Raw genomic sequence first — 22,399 nt, forward strand, 5'->3', positions numbered from 1 at the left:
GATCCAGCAGGCTAAGCCACAGGCCCCCTTCTGTGATAAAAATAAAATAACAGCTTGATGTGTGGAGGGCAGGAAGCAGCTGATTAAAGGGCAGGTGGAAATGAGGAGCGGAGGCTTCAGCTTCCCCTCTCCAAGGAAAAGGCAGATTTGCTGAGTTTTGCTGCTTTGCCTCTCACCCCTCTGCTCTGCAGCCCCTGCTACACCCACCCTGGCAGGATGGGCTGTGCTGAACCTGGCTTGGTGCCCTGGCACTGCTGGACAAGGCAGTGATGTCCCCGTGGGGCAGGGGCCATGCAGCCTCCAGCACCCTGGGACACCACTGAGTTTTCTTCCTCCTTGTCTGATGTGGAGGAGGCTCTGGAATTGCTCTGGAATTGCCCATTTGGGCCAAATCCTGAAATGACACACAAAGTGTTGCAGGTTTGGCTTCACCCTGTGCTGCATCCATCGTGCCTGAGCCCAGGTAAACCCCACCTATTTGTGACTTACCTAAACCAGGAGCTAATGTGCCATGAAATTACTCCAGAGCAAGGGAGGGGGGTACATTTATTCCAGCAGAAATCTCTCTGCATATTTGCTCTGCTTTGAAGGCAAAGTATTTGCTCCGGAGCAATGATTTTTATTTGCTAACAGGCAAACCTGTAGCTCACTCGTGTTTGGACTGAAAGATCACTGTGAAATTGCAGCAAGAATGTTTCAGTCCCATGAATATCTGCTGCCTCCTGGGGTGCCTTGCTGCAGAGGCTGTTGATGCTGGGGAAAAAAAAACAACAAGCACCTTAATTCCTACCATAAAGTTTGTCTAAGTTACCCCCCGTGGGCAGCAACCCCTGCTTTGATATTAAGCAAAATTGTCCTAGTTTTTATTTTGGAATATATATATTTATTTTTTTTCCCCCTGCTCTGAACCTGTGTGTGGTGGGGAGGTGCAGTTACCTTGGAAACAGTGGTGGGATGCTGCATGGTGGCAAGGCCTTTTTGGGAAGGGGGGCATGGAAAAGTGGGGGTTGCCAGGTCCAGAGTCACCCTTGGAAGTTTAGGGCTGGTGGTAGGAAAAGCTGTGCCAGGGGAGCTGCTTCTCTGATTCCAGGCTTTGGTGTGTAAATGGGATCTGGGAGCCTTGGAGAAGGTTAAAGCATGTCTTTGGAAAATGTGTCTTCTTAAGGCTTTTCCTCTGCTTTGATTTAGCACGACTTGCTCAGATCATCCAAAGGGAAAGATTTTCTCAGACCTAATGTACTTTTGCTGCTGAGGCTCTTCTGGTTTGTTCTGCTCTCCTGCCCCTTCCCTGCAGTCCCATCCCAGGAGCTGCTGTTCCTGGGATGCAGATGCCATATGGGGACACTGCTCTGATTAGAAGCTGTTGGTGTTTTTCATCTTACCCATAAGAGTATTTCAATTCTCTCTGGATTTAATTTACAGTTTGCAGCCAAATTGGAGCTGGGAAGGGATCCCATTGGTGGCTCATTTGTTTGAAGGTGTCAATATACAAATAGGAGATCTGGGAATGCCAGCAGGACTGGAAGGGAGGGGATGTGCCCACAGCTGGGCTTGGCCATGCCTGCACCTTCCTGGAGAGGATCCATCAGCTCCTGGAGGATGGGAAGCTGCTGGCTGTGGTGGGGCTGCTGGCAGATGGGGAGGACCCATGTGAGAGCCCATGGAGGAGAAGCCTCTGTGCTGGCTGTAGCCATTCATCCCTCTCCCTGCTCTCCCAGGGCTGTGCTGAAGGTGGGGATGGCCACCAGCTTCCCAGCAGGAAGCCCCATTTCAAAACAGGGCTCACAGGAGGACACTTTCCTGTTTTATAACTCCTGCAGCCATTGCTTTATCATCTTCATCCTCTCCTTTTGTGCTTCGAGGAAGAAGAGCTGGTGCTTGCTGGGCCCTGCAGGTTAATAACATCTTTTTCTCTTTTGCAGCCACTCTGGGGACTCTGGATTTCAGCTTGCTCTATGATCAAGAAAACAATGCCCTGCACTGCACCATCAATAAAGCCAAGGTAGGGTGTGTGAACAGCAAGGACTGACTGTGCCTGGACCTGCCCACCCTTGTCCTGCACCACGGGGCCACCAGAGCCCTGCCAAACCCCACGAGGCCAGCCAGGTGCTGCAGCTGTGCCAAGAAAATGCAGCAGTGAGAGCAGCACATGGGCACAGCCAGGTGTCCCCCACCCAACCCCAGGTTGCACCCAGGGCTCTGGTGTCCCCACTGTGGCCATCCCTTTGCCAGCTCCACGGTGATCCTGATTCTGCCCTCTCCTTCCCTTCATCCCTGGCTTTCAGGGCATTTCCAGCAGGATGGAGACATCTGCTCATCCCCGTGATGAGGTGGTTGCACTATTGAGGCTTTATAGAAAAGCACCCAGCCCAGTGCTGTCGTTCTCTTGATGCTGGGATCAGCTGTCACTTTAGAAATGGTTCTTTTAAATGCTGCTGATCACAAAGTGCTCTGCCTCTACGCCTTTGCTGGCTGCATGACTGAAGTAATTAGGGTTTGGGGTTGGTTTTGGGTTTTTTTTTGCACATTTTGGAGCGAAAGCAGAGGTCCTGATTCTGCCTGTGGGGCTGCAGACAGTGCTTCTGGGTTCTTCTCTGCTTCACCCACCACAGGCACCAGAGCAGTGAAGGCTCCAGGCCAGCACAGTGGGTTCATAGAAGACCTAAGTCCCTGTAGACCTGGGGTTGGAGGGCTTTTAGCAGAAGACAGGAGAAACTGCAGGGGAATGGGCTGTGAGCTGAGCCCCCAGAGGATCAGCCCACACTTGTTTGCCTTCATGGGATGCTCCTCTCCCAGCTGCCTCATTTGTTCCCCCACCCCAGGCCCCAGTGTGAAAGGAATCCACATCCCCACCCCAGGGCTTTCCCCAACTGGAATAAGACCTCAAGCAGTGATGGGGACAAATGTGGGGACTTCTGCCTGAGCAGAGCTGGAGCTGCTCCTGGCCAGGGGACAAGCACAGCACCCAGATCTCCAGGGCAGGGATTTCCTTCTTGCCACCTCCCTGCGTGTGCCCTGCAAATCCCCTGGGTCAGACTTCCCTTGGTGCTAAGGAGGAGATTTCTAATTGGGTTTGCAGTGGGTGGCAGATGGGGGGGAGGAAGGAGACCTGCAAGTGGCACCTGTGAGATGTCACAGCAGCCAGAGCCAGGGCAGGGCAGCCCCGTGCCCACCCAGCCGTGTGGGAGCAGTGGTTGCTGATCCCATCCCATGGGGTGAGTAGAGCCCCCCCGGCCCCTCTGACATTCAAGCATTTGACTCCTGTTCATTTCCATTCTGCTCTCATTCTCCCATTTTTCTCTTTTATTTACACTGCCATCTGCTCGCTCTCATTTCATCTCTCGCCCGGGGAAAGCTGCCAAAACTTGACTACAAAAAGGTAAGGGCCAGGACCCCGGGAGCCAGCGTGGGCTGTGTGGATGTTAGCAGCAGTGTTGGAGAGGAGATGTGATGGCTGGGGAGCACCAGGGCCACAGCACAATCCTGGGACATGTGTCACCTTTGGATCTGGGCTGGCCTTAGTGGTGTCTCAGGCCTGATGTCTCAGGAAGGTTCCTTCAGGATGTGTCCCAACCCCAGAAGCTCCTGGACCCTCAGTCACTGCCAGCAGCTGTTCAAACCTGGACTATTTCAGCCACATGAGGAGTGTTTCTATTTTTCCCTTTGATCCCCCCCCCCCCCAAAACAACCCTTCCTCTCCCTTTTGTTTTATTTATTTTGCTTTTCTCTCTTTATTTTAATCTCCAGCAGTTTTATATCTGCTGATGTTCCTCACAAGTCCCGTTAGCAGCTCCTGGCATGTGTGAAGGGGCTTGGTGGGCTCTTGGCAGGATCAGCAACAGGTTAAATCCAAGCATTTGAGTCCCATCACTGATGTGCTCTGCAGCCATCAGCTGCTGTCTTGTGCTGGCTATCAGGGGTTGGTGCCAGCTGCCTGGGGACATCTGAGGTGGTCACAGCAGGATCTGTGAGATGCTGGGTGTTCACAGACCCTCAGGACATTCTGTCTCCCAGGTTTGGGTGGAGCTGGGAAAAGGAAGGAAAAGTTTGCATTCTTGCAGGAGGTGGAAGCTCCCCCCAGGCTGGCTGCTTCCAGCAGAAAAGAGGCACTTGGTGCCTCAGTTTCCCTGATCTGCCCTGCCACCAGGCACTTTGTGCCAACAGATGGACATTTGGAAGCTGATTTCCTGCCTGTCCTGCTGAACTCCAGCACATCCTGGCTGAGGTGGGATGGGTGCAGAACGACTGAAGGAAGGGCAGGAGGGTCCCTCCGGGGTGACACTGGCCTGTGCTGGCCTGTGTTTCCTCAGGATGCACATGTTCTCTGTGCATGTTCTGCACAGCTTTAAAAAGCCCAAGTGCTGCATGGAGGAAGAGAATGATGATGACTGAATAGGACTGGAGGAAACGGCCTGAAATTGTGCCAGGAGAGGTTTAGACCAGATAGGAGGAGAAATTTCTTTACTGAAAGAGTAGTCAGGCACAGGAATGGGCTGCCCACCAGGGTGGTGGAGTTACCATCCCTGGGGGGATTCAAAAACTATGTAGAGGAAGCACTTCAGGACATGCTGTAGTGGCATGGTGTTTGGTTTCTTCTGGGTTGATGGTTGGACACAGTGATCTTAGAGGTCTTTTCCAACTGTGACAGTTCTGTGATTCTTGAGGGGATCTATAGGGATGCAGCTCCTGTTTTCAGGAAGAAGATGCCCTGGCTGAGCCTCAGGTGGCTGTGCAGGCAGCTCCATGGCCACAGCCAGAAAACACCTGGGAGTTTCCACCCCACCAAGCACTTGGGTGTTCCCCCCCTTTCCAACTGCAGCCCAGCACTGGAGGTCTGCACTGAGCATTACTTATGGATTTACTCATCAATATTTATCACTGCAGCACTGCAGGGAAATTTCCCTCTTGGAGAGGCTGTGTCTCCTCTGGGCTGTCAGGGTGGGAGCTCAGAGTTTGCCCCATTTCCAGTTGGGGTGCCTTGGCTTGGGAAGAGGCATCCAGGTGGGTTTTTGGGGCAGCAGGGAACCTGCTCACCGGGCAGGCAGTTTGTTGTGGGGTGAATGATGGGCTGAACCCATCTCCTGGGTGTTCTGCGTGCCTCTAGCAGAGTGTTAATGGACAGCCCGATTAGCCTGGCTGGTAATTAAATCCTATTGATTAGCTAAATATCACTGGCACAGAGAGCAGCTGCCAGCAGCTGGGATGCAGCAGGGCATCCCACTGCAAGCAGGGATTTTGGGGTTGGGTAGAGGAAGGGAAAAGATGAAACTTGGGCTCAGCTCCATCACCCGTGCCGTGATGGGCAGCACCCCAAATCAGTCCTGGCAGGAGGAGCAGCAATGGGAACCTCTGCCCCATCTCCCAGCCCTGTGCTCCTGCTCTGCCTCTTGGCTCCCTCAGAGCACCTTTAGGCTGGAGGGCTCTCTGCTCAGGGGATGCAGTGGCTCTGCTCACCCTGGGGGTCCCCAGGAGGAGTGAGCTCCCACCTTTGCAGGGCAGAGCCTTCAGAGCTGCTCCCCTCCTAAATTCAGCCCTGTGCCAAGCTCCCTATCGAGTGACATGGGAGGGAGGTAGATGTGACATTAGGAGACATTTTCCAGGATCCTGTCACTCCGTCTTACATAGCACATCTATTAAAAAAGCCTTTAATAGCCTGCTCAGAAGGTAATTTAATTGAACTGAATTGATGGGTGAATTACAGAGCTGCCTGTCTTTCTCCATCCATTTTCATGGGAATTTACTTGCTTGCCTCTGATTTCATCTGCCACACAGCATTGGGCACCTCAGCCACAGGAGCTTTTGCTCCTCTGGGAGCACTTTGGGTGCCCATCCAGCCAATATTCCCCCCCCCACCCCAGCCTGGGCACCAGCCCAGCCCCTCACTGCCTTTTCTGCCCCCCCTGTGAGCTGCAGCCCCCACCCCTGCTTTCAGCCTCTTCCCTTGGGCCAGGGACATCTCCCCAGAGACACCACAGTTAACCAGAGCTGTTCTTTCTGCATTCCCTGCTGCTGGGTTTATCCTTTGGGCTCTGCTTTAGAAGTAAAATCCTCTTTGCTGGGCACCATTTGGTCTCCCTTGCTTCTGGACTCTGTGCTCAACCCCCAGGCAGAGCCCTGGGTGGGACAGGGTGGCCCGAGGGGGCTTGGTGTGCTGTCTGCTAAGCTGGGTGCATTATTTCATATGTGTGAAGGATGGAAGCAATTTACCCCAGCAGTTCTCTCTTGGATTCTCCCATTTTCCTTGCCTGCAGCCCCTCGGGATGCTTTCCTGCCAGGTGGAGCCCTGGCAGCTGCACACACTCATTCATCCCAGGCACTGAGTGCTCTGCTCATCACGAGAAGGGCAAAAATGAGTCCTCAGCATCACCCAGCCTGGTTTCCATGCCCAGCTTGGAGCCAGGGTTGGATGGGTGCCTCTGCAGAGAAACCCTCCTGGGATTTCTTGCCTTCAGACAGCTCAGAAATAACTCCTGCAGGGATCCCACAGCCAGGCTGGAATTAATCCAGGGACTTTTCATGGTGTAACTGTTATCATTTCCATCTAGGACAGGTAAAAATTAGGCTCCATTTTTCATGCTCCTGTGTTGCTTCCCTACCCTGTGGTGTTTGTGCCTTCTGTGCAGTTGTGGCTTTGGGCTGGGTTTGTGCATCACTCCTGGATAATTTTCAGCCCACTGGTTGTTAAGAAGAAGAGCAGGTTTGTCTCCTCCCTCTGCCCAAAGCAAGATCAACTCCAGAGCATCTCTGTAACAAATGTGATCTCTGTTATCCTTTAAGAGGTGTGAGGCTCTGATAGAAAATCCATCAGGACTGGCTGCAGTGAGTGTTTCCTTGCCTTTGGGCTCAGATTTTGCTTCCAATTCCATGGCAGTCAGCTGGCAACAGCCTCCAGTGGCCCAAAAACTGCTCTGCCTTCAGCTGTGCCTCAATAAGAGTAAGTAGGTGCTATCACACCCTCTGGGAGCACTTAAAAGTAACACCACAACAGCAGAGGTGTATGTTTGCTCATAAGCAATTATTAAATGACAAAAGCCTGTAATTTTAAACCCTGAAAACCACTGCACTGATTTACTTAACCCCCAAATTAATTGGGATCAAAGTGTCAGAGGCAGCTCCTGGAATGGGGGCTGAGGTGCTTTGCGGCCGATGCCAAGCGTGGGTGCGGAGCCTCCCCCAGCTCCTCCCCACCACAACCCCCAGATCTTTGAACACTGAGGGTGCTCAACTTCTGCTTCACAGCCTGGATCCCCCACCACAGCCTCCTCCTTCCCCAGGCCTGGGCAGAGTGGACAATTACTGGATGGCCTGATGACATCCCAAGGAAACGGGTGGCAGTAGATGAGAAGCATCCGGCTGCTTCCCTGACTCCTGGTTTTTGCTGTTTCCTCTCCAGGGCCTGAAGCCTATGGACCACAATGGTTTGGCTGATCCATATGTCAAATTGCACTTGCTTCCCGGAGCCAGTAAGGTGAGATGCTTTTTCTCTTCTCCTTCCTTTCCTGGGACTGTGCCTTTCCATTTGAAATCAAACCCGGGAGGTACCCCAGGGAGAAACTCTTCACCAGGGGCTGCTGGTTGCTGCAGCCAGATCTCCAGTCTCCTGCCCTGGCAGCAGGAGAGAGCAGCAGCAGGAGGGAAGAATTGGGGCTAAAAACTTCCTTGCAAGGGCCTTGCTGAAATATCACTGCCTGGGAGCTGGGTGGCAACCCTCACCACCCTTGGGTGCAGGGGGTGCAATCACTGCTCCCAGAAAGCCCCCATAAGCCTCTAAGTGAAACGATCTGGAGCTATAAACAAACCAGCTCTTTTTTTTTCCCCCTTTTTTCTTTTGCATTTAAAACCCCTCAGATCATAATAAAGCAGAGTGTAAAACATAAGGGGAATATTTCCATCTACTTAGGTTCAGCGCTTGCTGGAAAGAAGAGTAATTAAAGATATTGATGTGTAGTGAGAGCTTGGTATAACTGATGGGGATGTTGAATTTCAATGCTAAATGTTATGTTATGAATATTAATTCCACTCTTATTTTACACTAAAGACCTTGTGGGGGGAGGTGTATTTACTTGTTATGCTTCAGTTGAATTAATTCATAACGTTCAGGGCGGCAGAGGGAGTTTTTAACCACGTTTCATGCTGGAAATAGGAGAGCCAGGAGCACTTTCATCAGTGATATTATCTGTCATTTCCATGTTTTGCAAATGCATTGATTAACGTTTCTGCTGGAGGTGATGGAGACCAGGGAGGCAGGAGGGAAGCACTGAGCTGAGGGTAGTGCAGGAGCCCAGGGCAGCCACGGGGGCACCTTCAGCTGTCCCCACCTCCCTCAGCCTCCCTGCTCTGCCTGTTTCCAAACCACCCTGCCCAAATCTGCTCTGGGAGAAGGGATGGTGGATGTGTCACCAGGATGGGTTCTGCACAGTCATTCCAGCAGCAGGATGGTCCCCAGGTCCTGCAGATTCAATCTCTTTTCTTCCCCCTGTGCTTCACATTCTGCTTGCCCGTAACTCGGGGCTGGGGAACCAAAGATGGGGAATGGAGCAACTTCCTGCAAAGATACATGAGACAAACCTGAAGTATTGATTTCCTGACAGCTCCTTATGCCCAGCAGTGGCTGAGGCAGAGACTGAACTTTCTGATTTTACACCTGATGAGAGGGAAAACTGCTGCTATGTCAGGCAGGGGGAAGTGATGGAGAATCCCCATCCTGCAGCCCACTGCTTCTGCTCTGCTTCTGTCCCCGGATGAAGTGGGTGGCTCAGGGGGTAAGAAGATTGATGTCCCCTGACCTAGGGGACGGGATGTTCCATCCATGCCAGGGACACAAACAGCTACAGCATCACTGCTGTCCCCAGCATCCTGCTCTGCAAAGCTGTGGTGCTGGAAGGAGTTGCCAGCACTCACAAAATGTGTATTGAGGAAGTTATTTTGAGTCAGGCAAGACCAGGAGCTGTGCTGGGAGCAGGAATGCAAATAAACAGCCAGAACAGCAAATTGGTATTTTTTAATGACTCTGAAAAGACATTTTTTCCATCTCTCTTGCTTTCCTGCTGTATAAATGCAATCCCCATCCTCTCGCTGCAGCCTGCCAACACTCCCATTTTGCTGTCTGTTTCCAGCAGGCAGGGTGCAGGCTGGAATTGCTTTGCAAATGAACCAGTGAGCTGCTGTGTCTCTGCCCCTCTCATTGCTGCTCTCGGGATGGATTTGGGCCACCCCCTTGTGCACCAGCCAGGTTATGGCACTGGGGCAGGAGGGGAGCAGCACCCATTGCCTCTTCATCCTTTCATCCCCAAACTCTGCTTCCTTCTCTCCTCTCTCCCTGCCCATTGCTCCTGCTGACCACCATCTCCTTTGCTTCTTCAGGCAAATAAGCTGAGGACCAAAACTCTGCACAACACCCTGAACCCCACCTGGAATGAGACACTCACCTACTATGGCATCACTGATGAGGACATGATCCGCAAGACCCTACGGTAGGACCCCAGGATGGGGACATCTGTCCCTTTGGGGCCACCCCAGGCATCCCTCCCCATCCCAGTGATGATGTCCAAGGGGAGGTCACTAAGACCCCCTCCCCACAGGATGGTGGCACCAACCAAAGCCAATGATTGCATCCATCAGCCCTGTGGTGACCAACACTTGAGTTACAGGGAGCCAGGGCTGGAGGAGGAGCATGGTTCTGCTTTGTCATTAACTTCATAACTCCCTGGTAGACTCCTGCCTGTGATTTGGTTTTAACCTCTGGATGCTCAGTGCCCACAGGTTAAAGCTTTGCTGAGAAAAACTCCCTGGGAAAGCTCTGGAGCCCATTTTTGAGTATGATTCTTTTTTTTTTTTTTTTTTTTTGAAAGAAAGCTGGAGGCATCTGTGAATTATTGTCAAACTAAATGAAGAGCATTTGTATGTATTTATTCCATTCTCTTGGTTTGGTTCAGCATCTCTTGGCAGCATCTCCTAGGGCTGGATGATGATGTGTGGGGCTCCAGGTGGGCAGATGCAGCATGGAGGGGCTGGGTGGGCTTGGAAGTGCTGCTTCTTGGCCACTGTCCCACCTGGGTAAAGGCAGGGAGTGCCCTGCAGCCTGTGGATGGGTGCTCATCCCCCCCTCCATCCTCCCTTTGATCTGGGACTACTGCACAGAAGGATTTGCTGTAGGATCTGCTGTCAGACAGGATTTTGCATCCTGTGCTGAGGACCTGGAGCTCTGTCAGCTCTATGGGTGGAATCTGACCTTCCCTGGTTGCAGGGAGTGATTGTTTTCCCCATATTGTGAGCACAAAGCTGCCTGGTAGAAGGTCCTGCTCAGGGATGAATTTGGGCAGAGCCCACCTGTTGTTCCCACTGTGCACAGAGATGAGAAATTTAATGCCATGGATTATTATTTCACATGGAAAATATTAGTCATGCTGAAAGGGCTGCAGACTTGCTGGGCTGGGAAGCCTCATTTATTAGTGTTATTATTGGTGGGTATTTTTTGTTTGGTTGGTTTTTTTCGTTTCTTTCTTTTGTTTTGGATTGTTTTTTTCATTCCAGGCTTTGAAGTTTTCAGCCTCTTCAAGCGTGGAAATCTGTAGAGAGGTGTTGAGCTGAGTTGTTTGCTGAAATCCATCAGGGGGTAGAAGGATTTAACCCCACTTTGTTGAAGGGTTTAACCCCATGGCTGGGAGGTTGGAACTAAATGATCTTTAAGGTCTCTTCCAACCCTGACAATTCCATGCTGGATCCCTGGTAGCCCAGGAAGGGGCTGCACTTGCCCCCCGTGCAAGCTGTCTGCATTTCTTACCTTGCATGGGGGAGCCAGAGCCTAAAATTCAAGTGCTTCATTTTGCTCAAGAGCAATTCCCCAGCCCCTTTTTGATTTTTTCCATCTTTGTGGTTGAAGATATTGGCAAAGAAGATTTTGTTTATCCTGAGGCAGGTTTGGATGAGATGAGACTTCTTGCAAGACAACCACAAAGTAGAAAAAAAAAAATACCCATCTTTTATTTTAATTCCTCACTTGGATTTTCTTCTTTTCAAACACTGGATAGTCAATGAAGGAGAAGGACACATGGCTGAGAAATGTGGCTCCTTCTTATTTAGCTACTCACTGAATTCTGTCCTCCCTGCTTGTCTGGGGAGAGATTTTTGGGTACTGAGCAGAGAGATGGTTGTGCTGGGGCTCCCTGGTGGCTGGGGCTCACCGAGGATTTTTTTTGGTGCTGGCTGAGCCTCTGTGAGCCTCTTCACGACACCAATGGCCGTGACCCTTGGCCTTCCCAGTGCTGCTTCCTGCAGGAAGCATCTCCCATGCCCTGTGTTGTCCTTCCTTCAGTGTTTTGCTTCCCTTGCCCATCCTCTCAGCAAAATCTTTCCTCCTTCTCTGCCAGGAAAAGGCAACTTCAGAGCTGCGGGGATGCCGGCTTTCCGCGTGCTCATCAGGCGAGGCTCCTGCAGGGCAGTGCTTGGGAGTTGAAAGAGCATGAGCGATGCCCCCCTTGGTCTGGGAGGTGTTTGTTCCCCCAGGATCCTCCTCGGTGCTGGGATTCACAGAGGGGCAGGGAACAGGATTGTGAAGTCTCTTTAATGTAAAAATAATGGTAGAGATCAAAGCCGCCGCCAGCTGCCGCCTCCCCGCTGTCTGGCGAGCGTGTGATGCAGGGGAAAAAGCTGGAAAAGCACCCAAAAAAAATCTTCCCTGCCCACCTGGGCTCTTGGTGGGACGTGGCCAGCACGAGTTGGTGGGTTGGTGTTGGCACTGAGCTCTCTGCTGGTGCCTGCAGCCCTCCTGGGGGGACGAGCAGCATTGTCCCCATCACAGGGGCCATAGGACATCCTCTGCCTCCTGCAGAGCAGGATAATGGATTCCCTCTTGCCCCAGCTCCCCACTGTGCCCCAGCTGGCTGTCCCCCATCCCTTGTGGCCTCATCTGATCTGGCTGAGTGATTTAGGTGTGACAGACTCAAGCCCTGAAGCTGTTGGGCTTCACCTCCCCAGGCAGGCAGAAGGAGAGGTGAAGGCAATTCACCTCTAATTGTGCTGGCAAGCAGGATTTTCTTAATGAACCAGCCCCCTCAAAAAAACCACCCGATCCTTCAGCTTTCATCAAATGCAGCAGGTGGGAGGATCTTGAAAGGTCTCATCCATTCATTGAATTAAATATCCCCAAGTCTAGCCCAAGGCTTAACAGCAAGGAAACCACCCACCACCCTGAGAGGAGGCAAATTCAGAGCTGCTCAGAAGATGCTGGACTTGGGCTGGGTGAGCTTGGGGACAGATTCCCTGCCAGAACCAGGGGTAAATCCCACCCTGCTGTCCCCAGTCCCTGTTTGCCATTGGCACAGAGCTGTGCCGTGGCAGCTCGGGCACTGTCTTTGGTGGTGGGAAGCCCAGGGGGGAGGCAGAGAAATGCTGCAGGGGAAGCTGGAACAGGCAGAATGCAATCGCCTACATTTAAATAATATGTGGAATAGGCAATAAATAGATTGTATTCATAATAAATATCAGAGCTGGCCAGATATTAGGAGCAATTATTCACATCCAGATCTATTGGCGAAGTTGATGCATTATTCATATGATCCTCAGCTAGCCCACGAATGCCAGGAATTCTTTGTTTAATCATGTGTTTGACAAACATAATGACTCATTAAATACATTATTCAGAAAATAGTATTTGATCAGGTCTAATAAGCCAACTGCAGACACTTGGAGATGTGGGGTCCCAAATTGCTGAGCTCCTGAAGCCCTGAAGGAGGTTTGCTCCAGGACTGCAGACACTCTCCTTGTTTCATCCAACTTTTCCTGTGGCTTCTGTGCTCAGACTTGGAGGTATTTTGTGACAGTATTTTGTGAATCCTTTCGATTTTGGGAGAGCTGGACAGTCCCAGGACACCACCTTTTCCTAATTTCTCTCCTTGCCAGACATTGCCTGTCCTTAAGCCAAGCAGGCATCACCTGCAAGGCTTCCCCCCCATCCAGAGCCTCTCAAGTTGCTATAGGGACCAGAAGGGATCTTGGATACAGGAGATGCATCTTCAGGCTCTGCTGCCTGTCACATCCACACACGTGGTGGAAAAGGGTCCTGGGTGACTCCCATTTTTCCCTTTCCATGGTGGGGAAAGGGCTGGAGGAACCTGTGTGCCAGCAGAAGCCGTGAGTCACAGTGTGGGGCTGCTGGATCTGGGTGAGTCAGGACTGAAGCCCAAGAGCCCGGGCTGAGTAGGAGGGAGAAGAAGTTTAATGAGCAGTGATTGTTCACTTGCTGCTTTTTTTTTTTTTTTTTAATTTTTAACTTTAACTTAAAGATCTGGACCCCTCGGTGGATGTTGTCAAATCAAAAGCCCAGCTTGAGGGATTTGGGTTCATCAAGAGGGTTGGGGATGGGGGATGTTTCAGCTGATGGGCTGGGGATGGCAGGGGAACGTCACTGCCAGAGGCATTTCTTGCTGTTTGTCATGGAGCTGATTTTTCTAACCCAAGGCATAAAAATTCCATCACACTGATTTCTGGTAATAAAATTCAAGCTGGTGTAATTTCATTACGCCTGTTCCCAGAGGAAGGGGTGGGGCCAGAGCTCCTCTGACTCATACTGCCTCCCTTCCCTGATGGGATGGGTGCTCCAGCCTGGCTGGGGTTGAAAATACCAACATGGGGAAGGTGACCCCGAGGGACAGGGTCCAGGGACCCAGAGGGCTGGCACAAGACTCTGTCTCTGGTTGTTGTGCACAGATGGACACAAAATTTTGGAGACCCAGCTGCGGGGTGGCCAAGGCACCAGAGGGAAAAGGGGGCTGGGGGAGAGGTGGTGGTGCCTCCAGCTCCATCATGCAGGTTCTCCACCAGCACTGGGGATAAATCCCACCCCACAGTCCCTCTCCCAGCAAGCTGGGCAGTGCAGCTGGGATCTTCTTGGGGTGCATTTGGGCATTGTTGAGGGGAGGGATCTTGTTACTCATCTTTTCAGAGGTAAAGCTGGCACCAAACCCTGCCTCCCCTGCAGAGTCAGGAGATGACACGGCTCTGCAGATGCTGGGTGTAAAAACAGACCTTGGGGAAGGGGTCAGACTTCTGCTCCTCCTCACCCTCCAAGTCCTGCCATGTGCTCACCTTCCCTCCCCAGAGCTGGGGACAGATGGATGTGGGGCTGTGCGTGCTTGGCAAGTGCCAGTTCTTGTCTGGAGCTGCTGCTGCTGCTCCTTTTTCAGTCCTGTTCTATAAAAGAGAGGTGAGAGGAGGAAGGGAAACACGAAAAATTGTGCCTACATCTGAGATTTTCTTTGGGGATTTTACTCTTGCAGTGGGGTGGGATTTTTTTCCACGGGTATCTATAGTAACGCTGCATCCAGCTGGAGTTTTCTGGAGAGCAGCATTCCCTGTCTTCCCACTTGGATTATATTTTTTCCAAACTCCCTTCTTCTGCCACTCCCCAGCCATGACAGTCCTTGTGCCCTGAGACTGTGCCTTATTCACTTGTGAGCATGAGGGTGGTCAAACCTCCCATGGAATAAACCATGGAATAAACCACCCATGGATAAAGCATCCCCAGATAAACCATCCAGGCCAGAGACTTGGTGTGCAATTAGTTGCTCTGAGGCCAGATTGCAGGGCACTAATTGTTTTTAATTACTTTTACCCCTTTCCAGGTAAGTCCTGTTTGTTGAAGCCCAGCAGGATGGAGCTCAGCCCCAGAGGGCAGAGGTGCCATGAGAAATAGGCACTAATGGGAGTGTGTGAAAGACGGGAAAAATAGGGCAACAAAAGGAACATTTTAAAAACTGGGGGGAAAGAAGAGAAGGGAACAAACACCTTTCCTTTATGGCCAGGGAACTCAGGCAGACCCTGTGTACCTCCAGTGGGGATGCAGGATGCTCTCTTTGGAGGTGGACAGCCAGTCCCCTGTGAGACAGCTGCCACCCTCCTGGCCCTTGCTGTGAGCAGAGGCTCCCTGCAAGCACTAACTTTGCTTTCTGCCATCCCTCCTGACACCCAGAGCGGGCTGGGAAGCAGCAGAGAAATGACTCACGAGCTGCCAGCTCAGGGAAAGGCATTTAGAGAATGCATGGAGAACATTGCATGGAGAACAACCTCCCCTCTGCACCCCCTCCTCAGACACAGGCTGCCCTCCCAGGGTCCAGCCCAGCCCCCAGCCCCACGCAGACCCCCATGGGGCTGGCAGAGCTTCACCTTTGGCCAAGGCAAAAGGTCCTTTGCAGACCAGGTCTGCAGATCCCTCCCACTCTTGTCTGCATGGAAGTGGAGAACCTGCCCCATGTCCCAGTCTGGGCAGCCAGGTCTCCAGGAGCAGGGGACACCCTGGGAGCTGCCACCATGTGCCCAAGCTTCTGGGGAGGGAGGGAAGAAAACAGTGGCCTGTTTGTCACCTCCCTGAGGGGACCCCCAATGGGATGGGGCAGCCCCTTCCCTCGTGCCATCACCTCTCTGGTGGCCCCACTCACCCCTTGCTCCTTGCAGGATCTCGGTCTGTGACGAGGACAAGTTCCGCCACAACGAGTTCATCGGGGAGACACGGATCCCTCTGAAGAAACTGAAGCCCAACCAGACCAAAAACTTCAGCATCTGCCTGGAGAAGCAGCTCCCGGTGAGTTCAGAGCCCCATCCCCAGAGCCAGCTGATCCCATGGGATACTCTGACCCTTCAAACGTGACCAGGGGTGGGGAGAGAGGATCCTTTGGAGGTGGGTGTCTGGTCGTGGCTGTGTCTCAGAGCAGCCCTTGGACTGGGTGCTTTCCCTCCCCCAGATAGATAAAACAGAGGACAAATCGTTGGAGGAGCGGGGCCGGATCCTCATCTCCCTCAAGTACAGCTCTCAGAAGCAGGGGCTGCTGGTGGGCATCATCCGCTGTGCCCACCTGGCTGCCATGGATGCCAATGGCTACTCCGACCCCTACGTCAAAACGTGAGTGCTGCCCCCTGCCCCTGACAGCCCCCTCCCCTTCCCCTGCCCCCCAAAATTCAATGATCCCATTAGGAGATGGAAATGAGGGTGTCACAGGACCTGCGTGGGGGTGGTGGCCGTGCCAGGGCTCTGCATTGTCCCCATCCAGCAGTGGCCGTGCTGCCCCTCTGCCAGGCTCACTGCTGCCCACCAGCACTGGCCCTGGACACAGGATTGGTGGCCCAGAGCAGTCAGGATTTGGTGCTGGGAGGGGATGGGCAGCCCCTGAGCAGGGCTCTGCCTGTGCTGCATGGTCCTGGACCTGTGGGTGTTTTGATTTCTCTTCCTGGTGATGTCCCCAACCTTCTCCCTCTTGGAAGCCCACGCTGTCCCTGCTGGTCCAGGTGGCATCCTGAATGGTGGCTTTGAGGTACAGACACCCCCCTCCCAGCCCTGGGGGATGAGCAAGTTATTGTCCCCTTCCCCAGCTCCCAAGAGGCTCCCAGCCCAGCAGTGAGGACACACACACCCCATACCCCCCCCGAGCTTTGGAAAGGCCCTAATTACAACCTGTGTGTAATTAGGACAGACAGCAATTTGATCACAACCCGTGGCTCTGGGGCCTGGTTAATGGAGACAAGGGCACATTTGCAGGTCCTGCTGACACTCCAAATGTAAATGGCTGGGAGAACTTTCCTTCTGAAAAATACCAGCAATATTTAAAAGGAAAAAAAAGCCATTAAAATTAATATAATGAGCTGATGAGACTCAGCTTCCCCCAAGGGATTCAGGGAATTCAGGGCCATCCAGAGGCTCTGAAGGGCTGCTGAGGAAGGTGATGCTTGAGCTCTACATTGTTATAGCTCCTGTTGGTTTTGGTGTTTGTTGTTTTTTATTTTTTTTAGGGGGGGAAGCAGCATTTTTCAGGCTCATTCTCTGCAAGGCAGGGGGCCCATGGTGAGGAAGGTCCAGCAGCCCCCCTCTGCACCCATCCCACATCCCAGTGCCTTGACCCAAACTTTAGCACTTTGAGGGATGATATTTCTCCAGGCAGAACTGCCAGGATAAACAGCACCCGAGGGGGGGCAGTGATGGAGTTCATGGCAGCTCCTTCCTATTAATTTTGCCTTAGGAGGGGTGGTGGTTGCATCAAAATCCACTCTTGCTCATCGGAGGCTCAGTCTCTGAAGTGACATAATTCCTGCTGCTCCACACAGTGGTTTTGTCATTGTCCCTTGTGCTATCTGCAGGAGATTGTATCTGCAGGGCTGGAGTCAGAGCAGATAAAGAGAGGCTTTGTGGTGCAAGGCCTAATTTTTTAATTACAAGCAAGATCTGGAGAGTTTAACGGGGAGGCAGGACTGGTGCTTAGAGGAGCATCAGTGACATGAAACACTGATGGGTGGGCTTTGGCCTGGCACAGATTTTGGGTGCCCTCTGTGCCTGATGACCTTTTTATATCATTTGCTTTTCAGCCCTGCTGCTGAGCTGCAAAATATCTGCAGGAAAAGGCAGTGCAGGAAACTGCAGCCCTTGCTCCCTCTTAGGCACCCGCGGGTGGTTTCTGCCTCCCGGCAAAGCTCTGGATGAGCAGCCCAGCCTCAGGGTCCCAAGTCTGGCCTGGTTCTGGGCTGGGAGTGTCTGATTTTAGCAGCTGGGAGCCTGTGTGCAGTGCCAGTGTCCCCTAGGGACTGGAGCTGGGATCATCCCGGGTGGCTCGGTGGGGAAACGCTGCTGCCTTCCAGCCAGCTCCAGTCTTTTGGCAGGAGAGGGGAGGAGGGAGCAGGTTTGGGGGGCTCAGCCCCCATCTCCCCCTGGTTCTGCTCAGGAGGAGGTCCCACAGCCACAGGGACCCCAGGGGAGGGGACAGGACCTGCCTGTGTGACCCTGCTGCCTTGGTTTGGTTGCAGTTACTTGAAACCAGATGAGGACAAGAAATCAAAGCATAAGACGGCGGTGAAGAAGAAGACACTGAACCCCGAGTTCAATGAGGTGAGTCTGCACTTCTGCTTCCCACCTGGGAGCTTTCCTCAGCCCTCAGGTTTAAAAGGGAAAAAATAAACCCAACCTCGAGTCATTAGATGAGGGATGGAGGTTGAGTTCCCTGTGGGTGGCAGAGGACAACAGGCGAGGAGGAGGATGGACAACCCCAGCCCCTCCTGGGGGTCAAAGCCACTGCAGGAACCCAGCCCAGGTTTGTCCTGACTCAGTCTCTGCTCCCCTGCAGGAGTTTTGCTACGAGATAAAGCACGGGGACCTGGCAAAAAAGACCTTGGAAATCACAGTGTGGGACTACGATATCGGGAAATCAAACGATTTCATAGGTGAGTGGGGCACTCCAGGTCTTTTTGGCCTTTTTTTTAATATCTTCACTTTCTGTGCCTCTGCTTTTTTTCATCTGCTGCTCTTATGGACTTCTCCATCCTCTCATTCTTTCTTGCTGGGTTTCTGTGCTGCTTTTTTCCCTCTTCTGCACCCAAGCCTCCTGTCCCACAGCCACTCCTGCTGCTCCTGGCTACAGATCTGAAGCACAAAGAGCACCCAGACAGGGAGAAGATGCTTTTCTCTCTGCCCTTCTGTTTTCAGATCTTTTCTTCTGATAAAGAACAGATTTAACAAGGAGGTTTCATTTCTCTCTGTTGGATAGCCTGGCTTGTTGTGGGGTTTGTTTACTGGTCACTGTGGATTCTTGCTAAAAATATGCCCAGTACCTCTGCCAGTCACTGCAATTGCAACAAGAACCCAGCCCTTGGCACCAGGACAAGCTGCCCAGGGCAAGTCCCAGAGCCTTGTGGGGCTGGGGACACCAAGCTGTGATTGCCTGTGTGTCACATCATGACAGGACAGCAGCATCAGCTGTCCCCATCCAGCATTCCCTGGCATCCCTGGCAGGGCTGGTGCTCACCTCTCTTCTCTTCTCTCCCCATCTCTCTTTCCAGGAGGGGTCGTGTTGGGAATTAACGCCAAAGGCGAGCGCCTGAAGCATTGGTTCGACTGCCTGAAAAACAAAGACAAGAAGATCGAGCGCTGGCACACGCTGACGAATGAGCTGCCAGGGGCTGTCCTCAGCGACTGAGCCCCCGCGGGGCTGCTCCCGGGCGGGCACAGCTCCACCAGACACAGCCTTTGGACTTTTTAACACGTTTACAGCTTTGGAGACCGGGGGGGTGGTGGAGGAGGGAACCGAGGTACCGGGAGAGTGTGAGCCCCCAGGCTGCAGGGGCTGCTGCAGGGAAACCCTTCCCAGGGAGGGGGCAGTGGGGGTTTTGCTCTGCCGGGCAGGTCCCATCCCCCCGGAGGTTTTGCCAGAATGCCTCTTTGCACCCTGCCGTGGTCAGACACACACACTTGGAGCATGCACATACACACGTGTGCACACACACACACTCTCACACACGCGTGTGCACACGGGCACCACCCCCCTGCATGCCCCGTGGCTCTGAGTCCTCACTCCTTGCTGTTCTGAGTGCCCTTCTCGCTGCCTTGCAATTCAGTGGCAAAGATGAATGCACCCCTCTCCCTCCATGTCTCTCACATGAGCAAAAGGCCTCGCTAAAACCTGCAGATTTTTTTGTTTGGTTGGGTTTTTTTGTTTGGTTTGGTTTTTTTTCCCCCTCAAGGCAGTTGTGCCACATCTCTGGTGGTTTGTCAGTCTCTGTGGTTTGGGGAATGTGTCCCCCTGATCTCCTGGGAAGACTCTTTGCTTTTCTTCCAGAAATGTGCTCATCCTTTCCAGTGATGGACCTTAAGCCACCCAGCAAGACCACAGCTTCCCTGCTCCCCACCACTGGGCAGCTCCACACGTCCAGAATTAGGGAGGCAAAATAAAAAAGTCCAGGATAACCCCAGGCCCTTTCTGCTTCCCAACACCAGCAGCAAAGTCTGCAGCCACTCTCTTTGACAATTCCCCCCCAATTTGTTAGGAATGATGGGCATTCCCACCAGGACCCACACAGCCAGGCTTCACCACAGCTATTTTATAATCACAGACTTGCCCATCTATGACCCAACCTCCTTGGTTTCCCTGTCCCCATCCCACCGGGCACCAGCTCCTGTGCAACCACCACACCAGCAGGTGCCTGGTGGGATGAGCTGAATCTCTGCAAAATGCTGCACTTCACCAGGAATTTTTGAAGCCTTTAAACCCTGATTTCTTCAGAAAAGCAGCTCTTTCCCCATCAGCCTCAATCACCTTCAGCTTCTGAGCCCTGTAGCTGCATGTGCGAGCTCACGCGCGTTGCCGGTGTCTTTTGGTTGTTTTGGGGTTTTTGTTTTTTTTTTTGGAAAGCAAAGGGTTCTCTGGAAACCAACATTAACTTTTCTCGTGTTACACTTTGTTTGATATGGGGGGGGTGTGGGGGGGTGGGAACCAACAATGTTGATAGGGTCTTTTTTAATAACTTAATCTTTGTAATGCACCCTACAGCTAGGCATGGGTTTTTATTTGAATGCCAGCAGCGTTTCCAGTCGGATGTTCCCACTGATCCTGTCACTGCTCCAGCACCTTAAAAACCTCATTTGGGTCTGAGCTTCCAGGAGAGCTAAGGGAGCACTGGCTCGGCTGTGCCTCCCTTTTCTTGCAAAGTTACTTTGAATCCAGCGTTTTGTTTCAGCCTGTCTTGCTCTGGAGCTGGTTTATGCCTGAGGTGGGGGAGGACACAGCGTGTGGGTGGGTTCCTTCACTTTGTACCCCAGTCTTCTGGAAGCAGACAGGTCTGTCTGTCTGTCTGTCTGTCTGTCTGTCCCAGCTGCATGCAGAGTGGTGGTTGTCATGCCAGGCCTTGTGAAATGTTTGATACTGATGTTTTGCTACCATGTGAAGGCTGCAGAAACTGTCCTTACCTGCATCCTAAAAGACTTTTTTGTATTTCAGTATTATCCGTGTTACTTTTTGTCAGATTTGTTAATATTTATAAACAAGAACTCCAAATAAAAAAGGGAAAAAAAAAAAAAAAAAAAAAAAAAAAGTCAGTGTAGATTTTGGGTGCTGGGGGTGTGTGTGTGTGTGTGAGCTCAGCACATCACAGTGTGTCCCCCATGGAGCACGGGGTGACCTGGAGACAGGAGATGGAGACCTGGGACCCAGTGAGGACTTGAGGAGCAGAAGATGCTCTTAAACCAGAGGACTGGGTGCTGCTTGGCTTTGTTCTCCACTCTCCAGACTCTGGTTGCTGCAGAACAAGTAACACTGCCACAATTTCAGTGACTACACGACCCCCAGCAGGGTGCTGAGACCTTCACACAGGGACTGCAAGGGCTGGGAGGGGATTGGTCAAGAGAAAATTAAAAAAAAAACAAAACAAAAAACGAAAAAAAAACCCACCCCAAACCCAACCATTTCTGGCCTTTCTGAAGGTCCATGGACTTGGTGTCCCTCCTGGTGCTGGGCAGCAGCAGCAGCCCAACAGTGTTAGCATCCAAATACACCCATCCACCCCTTCCTAAACCAGTACAAATAGAGTAAAAAAACACATTATATACAGAAATAGGCATATATGTGCACCTGTGTGTGTAAATGTGTCTGTGCCATGGTTCGAGTGGCCTGGCCCAGGATAATTTTTGCTAACATAAATATATATATATATATATGAGGGGTGTGTGTGCATATATATATATATATATATAAGGATTTAAAGTATAAGGATTTATATATATACACAAAAGGTGTGTATATATATATTTATATATAAGGATTTAAAGTATAAGGATTAATATACATATGTATGTAGGTATGTATATATACATATAAGTATAAGGATTTAAAGAGAGGGTCTTCAGGACCCTGAGGGATCTGGGAGGGGATCACACAGAGGGGTCAACATTCTCTAACAGGTCAGGCAGATGGGCAGCACAACCCCTCTGCCTCCTGCTCCTTGCTTGGCTGCTGTTCCCTCCTGAGGTGGCCCCTCAGGCACCTATCCCTACCAGGATATATATATATATATATATATATATTTGTATGTATATTTATTCCTTACCCCAGGTGTTAATGCCTTTCTGTTCTAGCAAAGCCATTTCAGGTCTAATTTCCAACTTTTAAGTCTCTTTTCCCCTGGGAGAGTGGAGGGGTTGCAAAGCACTTCTTCTGTCCTCTGGTTTTTGGTTCTCCCAGACTGCTGACCTGTGACAGTGTGTGACAGAGTTTAGTAATCACAAGCTTGTGCCTGTTCATGTATTTTTAACTATAAAGGCTTTTCTGTACCATTTTTCCCTCACTTACATGATGCAGCAGCCACAGCAGTGTCCCCAGAGGCAGGCAGCTGGTGGCACATGGTCCTGTCCTGCTGGGGGTGGCCAGAGCCACAAGGGCAGTGCTGGCCCCACAGTGCATCTAAAGATTTATGTGAGACTATTATATAACTTATTTATATGTTAAACAGCATAAAATCATAGAATGGTTTGGGTTGGAAGAGATCTTAAAGATCATCCAGTTCCAACCCCCCCCCCCCAGACCCCTGCATGGGCAGGGACACCTCCCACCAAAGCCCCAACATATATGTAAATATATATAAAAATATATACAGT

General features: G+C 51.7%; 2 protein-coding genes and 1 long non-coding RNA gene across 4 annotated transcripts in view; 1 reads left to right on the forward strand and 2 right to left on the reverse strand.

Annotated features, from left to right (window-relative positions):
• DOC2B (double C2 domain beta) overlaps positions 1-19,436 on the forward strand; it is a 28,978-nt gene extending 9,542 nt beyond the window's left edge. Inside the window, exons 5-13 of one of the 2 annotated variants that reach the window (XM_071765562.1) lie at positions 1,923-2,002; positions 3,356-3,379; positions 7,394-7,468; positions 9,364-9,473; positions 15,451-15,577; positions 15,738-15,895; positions 17,785-17,866; positions 18,102-18,198; positions 18,814-19,436. In XM_071765562.1, the coding sequence (XP_071621663.1) occupies positions 1,923-2,002; positions 3,356-3,379; positions 7,394-7,468; positions 9,364-9,473; positions 15,451-15,577; positions 15,738-15,895; positions 17,785-17,866; positions 18,102-18,198; positions 18,814-18,950 (890 nt within the window). In that variant the 3' untranslated portion in view covers positions 18,951-19,436. The remainder of the gene's footprint in view (positions 1-1,922; positions 2,003-3,355; positions 3,380-7,393; positions 7,469-9,363; positions 9,474-15,450; positions 15,578-15,737; positions 15,896-17,784; positions 17,867-18,101; positions 18,199-18,813) is intronic. The other variant, XM_071765563.1, reaches the window with a different exon arrangement.
• Positions 12,577-14,430, reverse strand: LOC139806218 (uncharacterized). The gene is made up of 2 exons (XR_011730187.1): positions 14,086-14,430; positions 12,577-13,193 (listed from the first exon to the last, which is right to left on the reverse strand). It is a non-coding gene; the product is annotated as an uncharacterized lncRNA (long non-coding RNA).
• Positions 19,437-22,099: 2,663 nt separating the features above from the next.
• TEX14 (testis expressed 14, intercellular bridge forming factor) overlaps positions 22,100-22,399 on the reverse strand; it is a 32,275-nt gene continuing 31,975 nt past the window's right edge. Inside the window, exon 29 of the transcript XR_011730182.1 lies at positions 22,100-22,188. The gene's annotated coding sequence lies outside the window, so the exon portion shown is untranslated. The remainder of the gene's footprint in view (positions 22,189-22,399) is intronic.

Source organism: Heliangelus exortis, chromosome 21 (genome assembly GCF_036169615.1).
Source record: "Heliangelus exortis chromosome 21, bHelExo1.hap1, whole genome shotgun sequence".
Lineage (NCBI taxonomy): Eukaryota > Metazoa > Chordata > Aves > Apodiformes > Trochilidae > Heliangelus > Heliangelus exortis.